General features: G+C 41.9%; 1 protein-coding gene across 1 annotated transcript; it reads left to right on the top strand.

Annotated features, from left to right (window-relative positions):
* Window positions 1–708: 708 nt before the first annotated feature.
* Window positions 709–13,264, top strand: CKAP2 (cytoskeleton associated protein 2). The gene is made up of 8 exons (XM_060233209.1): window positions 709–1,029; window positions 2,879–2,934; window positions 4,060–4,835; window positions 6,184–6,400; window positions 8,672–8,839; window positions 9,305–9,374; window positions 11,253–11,583; window positions 12,455–13,264. Exons 2-8 carry the CDS (start codon window positions 2,881–2,883, stop codon window positions 12,699–12,701), a joined length of 1,863 nt encoding a protein of 620 aa, XP_060089192.1. The 5' UTR covers window positions 709–1,029; window positions 2,879–2,880; the 3' UTR covers window positions 12,702–13,264.
* The last annotated feature ends 371 nt before the right edge of the window (window positions 13,265–13,635 follow it).

Below are 13,635 nucleotides of genomic sequence, written 5' to 3' on the forward strand. Positions count from 1 at the left end.
GTTTGATTTCATTTCACCATAAAAATCATATGAATTCATGAGGATCCGTGCTTTGGAAGCCAGTTTTTGCATTGCTGAGGCGCCACGAATTCGTGGAGGCATGATTTTTGTGGTCATGCCTATAGTCTAAGACAGGATCTATAAGATTAAAGTGGTTTGATTTCATTTCAATGTAAAAATCCTATGAATTCATGAAGATCCGTGTAGATCCAACTTTTCCCCTTTTCCCCCATCTACTACTATATTTTAAAGTATTTTTTCCTAATGGCAAACTAGAATGATGTATTTATTTATGTTACATGTTAAAAGGTAAATTAGTTGGACAGAAAAAACTTCTGGGAAACTTCTGGGTCTTTTTGACCCAGGTTTATTAGCAATAGAATAATTAACAGGCATTTTCACATTCTGACATGTTATTGTTTTATGGTTTCCCACACTAATTCAACCGAGATCAAAGGTTTTCTGAATTTGTTAATTTTACTATTCTGCTATTGGTTTTTAACTTTGTACCACTTGGCATTCCAAACTCCACCTGCTTACTGTACCTCATTCCTCCTCTGAAGAAGTGTGCATGCACACGAAACTTACGTTCTGAATAAAACTAAGTCTTAAAGGTGCAATTGACTCCTATTTTGTTCTACTACTTCAGACCAACAGGGCTGCCTACTTGGGTCTAGCTTTTCCGGAAGCTCTTTTGAAGTCCGCTCCCTCTTGGCTCCTCCCCCTTCCAGGGAGCCGCAGAGCTTTTCCTCCTCCGACCAGTAGTATCCCGCTGCTAGCTCTCCTTCGTTTTAATTGACTGATTCAAGCACTGAGGCCGCGCCCCGGCCAATCAGTGAGGGTGTTTTGGAGAAGGGGCTTCCTCGCGCGTGATTCAATTCAAACCGCCTGGCCTCAGCCGTGCGTGCCAGTGGCGGTTGTGGCTGTGTTCGGGTGAAGGGCAGCCTTGGCGAGCTGGTTCTTGCTGTTGCTCAGGCTGGGGAGCGAGCGGACTCCATCAGGCCGGCTGCCGTCCGCAATCATTCGCAGGTTTGCTTACTTTGTATGAGACTTGGGGAGGGGGTTATAGCGTCGCCGGTTATTGGAAAGCTCCAAGCTGGTTTTGAATGGAGGCGTGCTTTGAGGGGAAGCAGGAATAAGTAGGGATGGATATGCTGTTACTTTTGCTGCACCAAGCTAACACGGTGGCTGCCCCTGTGGAATCGTATTAACCTCTTGCTATGGTTCTCCTTGAACTATTCTGAATTTAACAAAAGCAGGAAGGAAGCAAACTGAGAATGATACTGGTAAAAAGACAGTGCAATCTAATCTTATCTAGTTTAAAAGATATGGTGGGAATGTTGCTAGAAAATGTAAATGTACTTGGCGTTTCTTAAGGGAAATGGGTCTTTCTGTGATCCCACTGCCAACAATAAAAAAACAAACTTCTAAATGTGATTGGATTGAATTACTAATTCATCTAACATTTCCCAGCTGCTATAAACGTATATTATGCTTTTTTTGAACAAGTGATATGTTATTTCTCGTGCATGAAGACCTGCAAATTCACAAGGCAGATTCTTGCCCCACTGGTTGTTTGGGAGTGGAAAGAAATGGCCAGCCATTTCTGAAGGATTGAACAACAAGAAGAAAAAGATAGAAGATATTGGATTTATATCCCGCCCTCCACTCCGAAGAGTCTCAGAGCGGCTCACAATCTCCTTTACTTTCCTCCCCCACAACAGACACCCTGTGAGGTGGGTGGGGCTGGAGAGGGCTCTCACAGCAGCTGCCCTTTCAAGGACAACCTCTGCCAGAGCTATGGTTGACCCAAGGCCATTCCAGCAGGTGCAAGTGGAGGAGTGGGGAATCAAACCCGGTTCTCTCAGATAAGAGACCGCACACTTAACCACTACACCAAACTGGTTCTCCAAGAATTGCCACCCCCCCCCCCCCCCCCCCAGAATTCCCATCTTTTCCCCCCTGGGGCATCCTTTGATATGAAGAACTTAAATCAACTCTTTCATTTGATCTCTTCACTAGGATAAATTTCATCAACAATATTTTTTGTCTATTAAAGATAGAACCCACACCCTAGGAACCGTTTTAAAGCCAGGTGGGTCTGTGGGTCGATGAGACAACAAGAATTAAAAGTTGCTAGGTCAAAATCCTACACTACAAGAAATGTATGGAGGATAAAATTCTGGTATTTGCTGCTGCTTTGGTTTCGGCATGATGAGGAAAGCAGTACCTGATGAAATTCAATGAAGCAATTTGAAGCAGAAGTGTGGATTTAAAATACAATATTAGGCTATTAATTAATAAGCATTTTTAAGGCCCCATGTGTTGTGTTATATTAGTGAGCATTTATCCTTCAATTTAACCATCTGAGTTGTCAAAAGTGTCTTTTGTGTTAAAGTGTAACAGTTAAGATAATGTAGTGAGCTAAGAGATGAGCCAGAATCTGCTAGGATATATTTCCTATTCAGTGGCAATTCATACACATGAGCATATGGAGCTCCATTGTACTGATCAGTGTTCTCCAGGGTTTCAGGCAGAGGACTTTCATGTTACCCAGGACATGACAATTTTTACTGGAGATGCTAAGAACGGAACCTTTTGTACACCCAGATGCTTTACCACCAACCTACAGTCTTTCCTGTGATCATGGTCACTTTTTAACCCTGATCACATGAATTATGCCCACAGTCCAGTTATTACACTGGGGTCTCTATGCATAGTTCTTTGCACCTGTCAGCTAGTTCAAGATGGAAAAGTAAGCATGCAGATGTTATAATCATGCTAATTCTGATAGAATGACTCTTAGCTTTAAAGCCAGCAATGTTCTATAAGAGCTAGTCTGACACTTAACTTTCTTTTTTTCCTAAACCACTTGCAGGAATGTCAGTTGAACTGAATCTGCCAGACAAAACATCACTGACAAAGCAAGACATGGTAAATATCTAACATACTACTTGGTATTTATTTGCTTCAGTTATGAGTAGAGACATAATACAAGCACTTTGCAATCAGGAAAGAAGAATAAGGAATCTGTTTCCTTATCTGTTTAGTAAGCGAATGAGGTAAATTCACCCACATGAATGAGGTGGAAGAATCCTAGGGATTGTTAATTAAGATTGTTAGATTACAGCCTGAAGAACATGCTTGTGCTTCTTAAAGTCTTCCATGAAGCAAAAATCAAGATAGGTATGGCTTCTGCCATCCATTCCTTCCCTTGCAGCCTTTCTGTTGGTGCTGCTTTACCTACAAGTGTGAGAAGTCCTTATTTGCTTGAGTGCACAAGGTAAACCTGAAGGAATGGGTGGGAGCAGCAAGTTCTCTTAACTGCAGGCTAGCCTTAGGTTTGCAGGGAATATCTCCCCATCTGTAGTTTAGTTTATTAAATTTATACCCCGCCCTCCCCACTGAGGCAGGCTCAGGGCGGCCATTGTACATGGTGCCATTGTGGAATTTTTGATCCCCATTCTATGGCCATGATCAGGATTAGATGTATTGCTAGAGCAACATTTTCTAGAAATTAAACAACTTTTAAAAGTATACATTTTAGTTATACTATAATTAAGGTATTTGATACTCATGATGTTAGCATGTTTTAAGATAAATATAGCTTGTATCAAACCAAAAATGCTTAGATGTGTCTTATGCTCAGATTCATAGACTTAGGTGGTCCCTGTACAGATGTAGTGAGGAAACACAAATACCAGGGATTTAATAATGATCATGCAAATTAAACTTGTACAAGGTGTGCAAGAAAACAAAATTGGTGGAGTTTTTTTGTTTCAGGTATATTAGACCAGAAAAATATCAGTAAATATCAAATTTCCTGAGTATCAATACTGGTATAGTATTGGATTTCAGGAAATATTTGATATTCTGCAACAATCTCTGTTATGATGCCAGACTGTGAGTTAAAGTGATGGTGTTTCTCATCTTTGTTCTTGCTTTTGTTTTGTGAGTTTGTATGCTCCTTCGTGATGGGATGCCCCTTCGTGTATGCTCCTTCGTGATGGGAAAACCTGTGTGGGGAAAGTATCATTTAGTATGTTAATCTCATTTCAGGAAAACAAAGAAAATGCGAATAGTCCTGCCTGGAACCAAGTGGGCCATGCTCTGGGGAAAAGTTCAGCATCTCCATCATCCTTGAATTCTTCTGTTGTCCTGAAGCAAACTACTAGAAGTATAAACTGGGACCCTGACACTGTTACAACTGCTGCTGTTTCCAAAGCAGAGCCTGCTGAGATGAAAAATGTGCGCATTTCATTCAGTCAGACCTTCTTACTCAAGAAAAATACAAAAGAAAAGCAGCAGAATTCTAGTGTGCACCTTCCAGAGAAGCGTGTGCTTGGTTCCTATCGTGGCAAGATAGTTTCATCTAAGATAAACTCCTTCAGAAAACCATCAGAGGATGAGGAGAGAAAGAATTCTTTGACTGCTCCTTCTAAGCCAGTGGCAAAGACTGAGCCCAGAAAGAATAGGGTTACTAACACAGGGAATGCTTCTAAACCCATATATATTGCATCACTTCAAACCAAGCCTCCTGTTAAGGTATTGGTTGCCCAGCCCAAAGCCATCTGGAAGCATGAGAAAGCACCAGTTAAGACTTCAGTGGTGAATAAAGTGGCTATCCAAAAAAAGCCCAATAAGAATTGGACACCAGTGTTAAAAACAGTACCATGTAATGCTGCTAACTCTGAACAAAGAACAAAGAAAGTGGTTCCACTGACAGAAGCTTTGGCAAGCTCTGCTTCTGAAAGTAATGGTACTAAGCGCGTGTTGGCTTCAAAAACAGTTGGCAACAGGAAAAGTGCTCTGATTCAGTCTGCAGAAATGAGAAGGTATTGGCAATTTGATACCACTTTGTTCCATGCAGCCAAACCAGATCTACTTTTCTACATCCTTGAGTATATAAATGGGTTCTGGTGCTCAAAAATCCAAATTCATATGTTTGATAAGACAGAATTCTTGTAGGGTAGCTTCTGTTTAGTGGCTAAGAGCAGATTTTTGTTCTCCTTTCCATATGTGAATTACTAATACCTTGTAACAGTCCCCCACTCCTCTCTGATGTTCGGAAACATCAGAGAGGGGCAGGAAAAGCTGGTCAACGTGCACTCTCAGTATCGCTCCCTAAGCATCCTCCACCTGGAGGATGCTCAGGGCTTGATACCAAGACTGCACGCCAGCCAGGCACGTTCCCCCACTCCTCTCTGATGTTCGGAAACATCAGAGAGGGGCGGAAAAAGCTCTTGGTCAGCGTGCAATCTCAATATCGCGCCCTAAACGTTCTCCATGTGGAGGACTCAGGGTCTGATAACAATCAGGCACGCTCCCCCCACCCCTCTCTGATGTTCAGAAACATCAGAAAGGGGCAGGGAAAGCTGGCCAGCATTTCCTGTTTCCCAGCTCCACCCCCAAATTTTAGTGGGCCACGAAGGAGACGTAAAAATAACTGGGGCGGGGTGTGTGTAGAAAACCCTGCCCTGTAGGATCTGCTAATCCCAGTCAGTTTTTGGAATTTCTGAATCGGCCTGCGAGAAATGTGAAAGCTAGTTAAAAGAATTACTTGACAGGCTTGGGAAAGACCAGGTTGGACCTGCAGTTCTAGGAATGTGTCAAATGCACTGATCCCTTTGGTTTAGTGAGGACGTGTGTTAAAAATGACTGAAGTTACCACATATAGAAAATAAAACGGCACTAATGCTTGATTTATAATGTGACTTTGAATTTATCCAAGAATGGGCTTTTGGACCTTTATCCTTAGACTAAACCACAGTTAGATGATCAAGAATACCATATGGACCTGTGTGTTCCAGCTTGTTTTTGTGGGGGCACTGCTTCACCTTATCGGTTTTGGAACTAACCTGGATTAGCTTTGCATCTGCACTAATGTTCTTTGTTAACTGTAGCACTAAACCATAGCTGGCAAGCAAGATTTTAAAAAGATTTGCAAAGTGTAATTTTCTGGTTTGCATTAACCTCACTGTGTAGAAGTGCACTACTATACATAGCTCTATAACTATGGTGAGGTGGGAGGAATGCAGAGGTCGATCAGCTATTCCCATGTCTTTATTAGCAAACAGTTGGGCAACATGACTGTAACCAATGTTTGCTGCATGGTTTATCTCTGCTCTTGAGAAAGAGCAGAGATAAACAACATATTGATAATGTTGATGTACATGTTTACAGATCTCAGCTGGCTGAATGGCAAGCATCTAAAGGGAAAGTATTGAAGAAGCCGCCTGCTCCCTTACCAACGGATGCTCAGTGTGCAGCAGAAGCAGAACAAACCATAAAAGAACCAACTGAATTCTTCTGGGCTGCCATTGCAGAGGAAGATGAACAACAATTATTCAGAGATAGGGTCAATAAAACTCTCATGGAATGTCTGTCCTTAATTGGCAAGGTGAGAAATCTCTTAAACCATAAGCATGCTCTTTTGACATACAAGGAGATAAGTAATGGGATCTTAAAAAGGTAAAGATAGTCCCCTGTGCAAGCACCAGTCGTTTCCGACTCTGGGGTGACGTCACATCACAGCGTTTTCACAGCAGACTTTTTTAAGAGGTGGTTTGCCATTGCCTTCTCCAGTCATCTACACTTTCCTCTTAGCAAGCTGAGTTCTCATTTTACCAACCTCGGAAGGATGGAAGGCTGAGTCAACCTTGAGCCAGCTACCTGCACCCAGCTTCCGCCGGGATCAAACTCAGGTCGTGAGCAGAGCTTAGGACTGAAGTACTGCAGCTTTACCACTCTGCGCCACGGGGCTGTAAATGGAATCTTACCAGATTGCTATATCAGAATTCCAAAACAACTTGTGTCATTTTGGATGGAGTTTGATTAGGTTGGTTAATGGTTAAAATCTGCTGTTTGCAAGACTCTTCTCACTGTAAGTAGGAGACAGATATCCTGAAAAAAGTAAATTAATATTCCTCCTTCCAAGACACTGCCTATATCAAACTCAGGGTGATGTAGCTGCAGCTTCACAAACACATTTAAAGGGACTGCAACACTTTTAAATGCCGTCAGCTCCATTATAATTTATGTGGACCATTATAGTCAATGATCTGCATCGGCTATAATGGGGATTTTGTCGGGGGGGGCAGCTGTTTTTGAGGTAGAAGCACCGAATTTCAGAGGAATTCAAGGATGATGGAGATGCTGAACTTTTTTCCAGAGCACGACCCACTTGGTTCCAGGCAGTGTAGCTTCTGGGGTGCATGCAGAGCACAGAACAGCACATGCGCAAAATGCCCAGCAGAACCAGTGCCACTGTAGCGATGCCAGCTCAACAAATCCAAGCAAGAGTGGGTTCCAAGTCTAGCAGAGCCAGTGTATGTATGGAATACCAGTGCAGTGTATTAGTGCACAACAAAACCCAGTGCTTTCCCTTAAATACTGTATTAGGAAGGGAATTGAAAACAAATCAGCCAGTATCATAATGCCCCTGTATAAATCGATGGTGCGGTCTCATTTGGAGTACTGTGTGCAGTTCTGGTCACTGCACCTTCAAAAGAATTATAGCATTGGAGAAAGTCCAGAAAAGGGCAACTAGAATGATTAAAGGGCTGGAACACTTTCCCTATGAAGAAAGGTTGAAACGCTTGGGGCTCTTTAGTTTGGAGAAATGTCGACTGCAGGGTGACATGATAGAAGTTTACAAGATAATGCATGGGATGGAGAAAGCAGAGAAAGAAGTACTTTCTCCCTTTCTCACAATACAAGAACTTGTGGGCATTTGATGAAATTGCTGAGCAGACAGGTTAAAATGGATAAAAGGAAGTACTTCTTCACCCAAAGGGTGATTAACATGTGGAATTCACTGCCACAGGAGGTGGTAGCGGCCACAAGCATAGCCACCTTCAAGAGGGGGTTAGATAAAAATATGGAGCAGAGGTCCATCAGTGGCTATTAGCCACAGTGTGTGTGTGTATAAATAATTTGTTTTTGGCCACTGTGTGACACAGAGTGTTGGACTGGATGGGCCATTGGCCTGATCTAACATGGCTTCTCTTATGTTCTTATGTACCATACCAATATTGGAATTTGGGTTTTTCCATGAAAAACCATCCAAATCCGAGAAATTCTGGGGTTTTTTTAAACACCCTTAGTTTCAGTGTATCACAGAAAACCTTTGGTCATGAGCTTGATAGAAGCCCCCTCTCTTGAATCCCATGCTAAACATAAGCAGCTCAGGGTTGTGGTGTGTGACTCAGCTCTTGCACTGCATGTTGAATAGTGGCAAAGAACCAAGCATCTGATAAAAGCAGGTATTAGGAAAGCTTATGCCACAAAAACCTGGTTGTCTGTAAGGTGGCAGAAGATACTATATGTACTATATTAAGCTAGAAGATGTTTGACCACTACTGTATTTGTCATATCTCATTATTCATACTACTGTCCTATATTTTATTTTCACATTTATTTTTTAAATATGTTATGTTTTACCTATTTAGGTCCATCTTGATTTTTACAATTTTTATGTGGTTGTTGTTGGCCTGCATTGTGTTGTGTATTTTGTCATGGACCGTAATAAAGCAAACTGCAACTGAAGATACTTTCCTGAATTTAGTGCAACAGATTTATCAAGATTTAGCTGGAATTCCTTTTGAGTATGTGAAGCTTAAAGCGTAGCTGACAAATACTGTTTCTCTTAACATTTTACACCCTTCTTCAGGGTTGCTCAGCTGATAAGATACATTCCACTTTGGAAGAGCTGATACAAAACGTTCCTGATGCAAAAAAACTTGCGAAGTATTGGGTATGCCGAATGCGTCTTGAACAGTTGGGTACTCTGGAAAAGGTCATGGCTGTCTATGAGGAAGCAATTTTGTCAGGAGCACAGGTATGCCATCCTATAACTTCTGTTTGTTTTATTACTGCCCCATTTCATTACAAGTTAATTTTGAGAAGTTCCATAAATTTTTAATACATATGTTATTTTTAATGAGTATTTTGTGTGTGTGTCTGCATGTGTGCCTGGAAGTCATGGCTGACTTTTGGCGACCCCTAGTGGGGCTTGGACATTCAGAGAGGTGGCTTGCTACTACCTGCCTCTGTCCTGGCCCTGGTGTTCTTTGGAGGTCTCCCATCCAGGCTCTTGCCAGGGTTTACACTACTTAGCTTTTGAGTTCTGACAAGGTTGGGCTTGCCTGAGCTATCCAGGTAGGGCCAGGGATATTAATTTTTAAAGCTCAAGGATATATTTAGATAATGTGATCTCTTGGTATCTTTTACAATGAAAAAACTGAAACATGAAGCAGGAAGTTGTATTTGAAGTGACCTATTAATCAGTCCGTATTTTTTCCAGCCTAAGGATGAGTTACGTAGCACATTAACGGATGTCTTGAAAGATTTAAAAAATCTACCCAAATCTGATGGTAAGAATGCATATTTCTAGTCTGTTTATATTTAGGATATTTCTATGTTTCCTCTTGAGTCCTTCTTAAGGTCTCTCAAGATCACCACATATGAAAAACCATTAAAAACAATCAATTGGACATAAACAGCATAAGAACTATTCATAAAAAGAAGCAGACCATTAAAAAACTGACAAGATAAAACCCCTTAACTGCTGGAGTAAAAAATGCCGTCTCTTGTTGCCACTCACTTCATCTCTGAAGGCTACAGCCCAGAGAACAGAACATGAGAGGCACTTCTTAATTGGTGGACTGGATAGTGTGGAAGAAGATGGTCCTTCAGGTACCCTGGCCTCAAGCCAGTTAGGTCCTTAAAGGTAAGAACCAGCATTTGAATTGTGCCCAGAAACACACAAGTAACCAGTACAGTTCCTTAAACGGGTGCTACAGTCCCTGCAACCAACTTGCCAGTAACCTGCCTGCCACATTTTGGAAGTCAGATGACCTCTCCCAGCAGTTTCCTGTAGGTGTTAAATAACATGGGAGATTGGATGGAACTCTGCAGGACCCCATAGCATAAACACCATGTGGCTGAGCAGCAGTGCCTCTACTGCCATGTTCTAGCAATCAGTTGGTCAAGTAAGAGTGGAACTACTGAAGCACAGTGCCCCAGCCCATCCAGTCTCCAGAACAATACCATGGTATCAAAAGCCATGAAAGTTCCAGGAGAATCAACAGGGGTCAACACTCTCTTGGCAAAAGTCATCAGTCACGGTAACAAAGGCTAATTTCCATTCTCAAAGCCAGGCCTGAACCAGGTTGAAAAATGGTCTAGATAACCCATCTCCAAGGCTGCCTGAAGCTCTAGCCATCATCTGCATTGAGCATCTTGCCCAGGAAAGGAATCTTAGCCACTCTGTGGTAGTTGTTTAAGGTCATTTAGACCCAGAGATGCATTCTTCAGGATGGCCTCGCAACCACCTGTTTCAAAGAAGATACCCTCTGCAATGAGGCATATTACCTCCCAGATCCAATCAACCAGCCCAGCATAAACTATTAGCCATTAGCCACCTTTTTAAGCTATGGCACCTTTGGTATTCTGTCACAGCATGGTGGGCACAACCACAAAATGGCTGCAGCAGGAGGTAGAGCTATTTCAAGCAAAAGCTGTGTTTAGCAGGATGCCTTTTAAAATGAACATATTGTTTACAAATATTTTCTTGTATGCACACAGCTTACCTTCAGTCACATTGTATATATAAATCATTGTAGTGTGGCAGCTGCTGCCAAAAGCAACTTCTAAAACGTGCATACCCAGTAAGATCTCTGGTGGCCAGTCAGAGGACCTGTTGGATGAAAACCCCATCTGGCCCTGCCTACTTCCTTTAAAAAAAAAACACTTAGCAGATGCCAGAAAAGGCATTGGTTGGCACTATGACATCAAGGGGGGTAGGGAGGAAGAAGCAAATCTGTCTCTCTGCAGCTTGCCCACCTAATAGTGGCTCTCTGGTGATGGCTAGGGCAGCAGATAAGGAAAGAAGGAAGCAGCAGCACCACCTCCTCCTGTCCACCATTAATTGTACATTTTCCCCTCCCTTGCGGGAGCAATGAAACAAAAAGATCGGTGCTGCCACTTCCTCCTGGCTTGAGTGGCTTTTTCCAACAGCCTGCTTCCTTCCCTCTCAGGCTTGCTCTGCTCTCCTGTCCTTTTTACTTCTCTGCCTGCTCTCCCCCAGCAAGCACCCACCTTCACTCCTGCCCACACTGGTTGAACATGATACAGGTATCAAAGAGGGTCCAATATTACCACCTTTCAGCAACTTGAGCCATAAATTCCATTTTTCATTGGAAAGAACGAATCTTTGTTGCCCCAAATAATGCATGTGTGTAATTTTCTAGGAGAATGTAGAAAGAAAGAAATGATTCTCAGTTGCACTGTAGAAGCTAATTTAGAAGAGGAGAATATAGAAGTCCAGTCAAATAGCAAGCCTAACAATGAAGAGACTCCTTTGAAAGCAGAAGCATGTTTGAAGCCTGCAGAGGAGAGCATTCTGGATGATGAAAAGGACAGAATTAAAGAGTCAAGCCAAATGCCTGCAGTGTGTAAAAAAGAAAAGGATGTTAATGAGACACAGAAAAGTGGAATCTTAGACTTTAAAACCCCAGAAAATGACAATGCGGGGTCATACTTGATTAAGTATAATGTATCAACTACTCCTTCCTTGGAAAGGTAAGCTGTGATTTCAAGAGTATATACTATCTATAGTGGCTTCTATGTATCCATCTGTGTGCCAAAGGCCCACAGTTTTCTAATGTTCTCCTTCTGACTCCTAGAAATACTAGCGTCAGAAGACCCACACAGTAATACCTGTGTGTATTGGGCTGCTGAAGTGAGGCAAGAAAAGCAGAAGAAATTGCCCCCTTCTAACAGAAGCTACCACTATTTCTCTGGGTGGGTCCTATGACCCCAGGAATGAACTTTTGAGGTGGGGTTGGAAGGGGATGCAAGAACAGAAGAACATGGGGAAAGTTTGTTCCATGTGCTGCTGATTATATAGTATTACTTGACCTACAAATGCTCAAACTTGAGGTCCCGCCACCAAGCAGGTCAGGATTGGTGACCATTGTTCCCTCTAAGCTGCAGGGTCTTGTGAGCAAAAATTCTACTTTGTGAGTTACTGGTATTAAAGCTGTGAGCTACTGGCATTAAAGTTCTGAGCTACTGCATAAATTATTGTGCTCTGGGGTCCTCCTTCCTGAGCTAAGACAAAAATGTGTGAGCTGGAGGCTAAAAATCTGTGAGCTAGCTCATGCTAACTCAGCTTAGAGGGATCCCTGGTGATGACACCTATAAAAAATGTAAAAGGACTCTACTTTCCCTCCCTGCATTTTAAAGTGCTCCTCTTCCCTTATATTATATTAGTGACAAGTTCTGGGTAGGTTGGAATGTCCCTCTGGGTATAGCTCAACAGGGGCATCTTGTAGATCAATAAGAGTTGTCTGTAAGCCAGCATTTAATGCCAAACTGCTCTTGATTTGTGTTTTCTTATGGTCTTGCATTCATTTTATATAATATAGCCATATCTTTTTGATCCCCCAAGTATGAAGAAAAAACTGCAGTGTGAAAATGGTGAGTCTGCTGTTAAAGATCTGAAACTTCTAACCCCAGTGAGACGTTCTCGGCGCCTACAAGGGAAGATGTGCAAGTTACCAGATATGCTGAAAGATCACAGTCCATGTGTTTCTTCGCTGGAACAGCTTAGAGAACTGGGAGAGGAAGTCACTGCCTTTGTCTATAGATCAAATAATGCATTACACAAAGTCATGGAAGGGCAAAACAAAATGTGACATTACAGAATTAAAACAATGTCTTCATGTAAGCATGACTCCCAATTTCATGGTTAAACCAATCACATGGAAGGGTTGGTGGTGGCTGGTCTTAGCTATAGTTATGGTTTCAATCTACACTGACTGTAACTATGGTTAACCCAAACTTAATTCCCTCTTACCCAGAGAATCAGCTTAATTGGTTAGAGGATACGGCTTTTGGCCACATTTTAGGCTGTTTGAGGGGAAGGGAAGCAAAATTCTCACAAGATGCAAAGGGAATAGAGGGGTGTTTTGTCTTCATCTAACCAATATTTTTAAAGAACATTGTTCAGATGCAGTTAGTAGCCAGGCTATTAAATATATGCTGTGTATTAAATATTCCTGCAGTTCTATATTGCCCTTGTGCCTTTCAGTGTCATGTAAAAAATGTGTGTGAAGTCTCTGTCTTAAAACTGTTCTAACTTCTTACGGGCAGGGGGACATATTCCTTGGGAAAGATGTTTAACACTATAAAGTATTGAAAATTAGAAAATAATTTTAAGAACTTAGTAAAATAATAAAAATATTGGTGTTTTATGGTACCAATTCTTTTTTAAAAAAACTAAGCTGAGCATTTTAACAGGTGAAAGGATAACAAGCGTACCACTTTTTGAAGATAATTCTAAGATAAAGGCATGTATCGTATGATCTGAAGACCTCACATAGTGGGATTTTCCCTGTTTCTAACTTTAACTGAGCCCTCTGAAATTTTGTTCCTGGAGGTCATCAGATCCTCAGGAACAGCTTAGGGGGCCTTCAGTGGGCATGGGGAAGTGGAAATCAACACTGACTCTCCCAGAGATTTAATCACCTTAAGCCCTGAACAATGTGGTTAGATACATACCACTGATTTGAACACTTGGCTGTGCAGCTGTTCTGCTTTATTCTGTGTTTGCTTGGGGGAGAAGTACTA

The sequence above is a fragment of the Heteronotia binoei genome, chromosome 1 (genome assembly GCF_032191835.1).
Source record: "Heteronotia binoei isolate CCM8104 ecotype False Entrance Well chromosome 1, APGP_CSIRO_Hbin_v1, whole genome shotgun sequence".
NCBI classification, from domain to species: domain Eukaryota; kingdom Metazoa; phylum Chordata; class Lepidosauria; order Squamata; family Gekkonidae; genus Heteronotia; species Heteronotia binoei.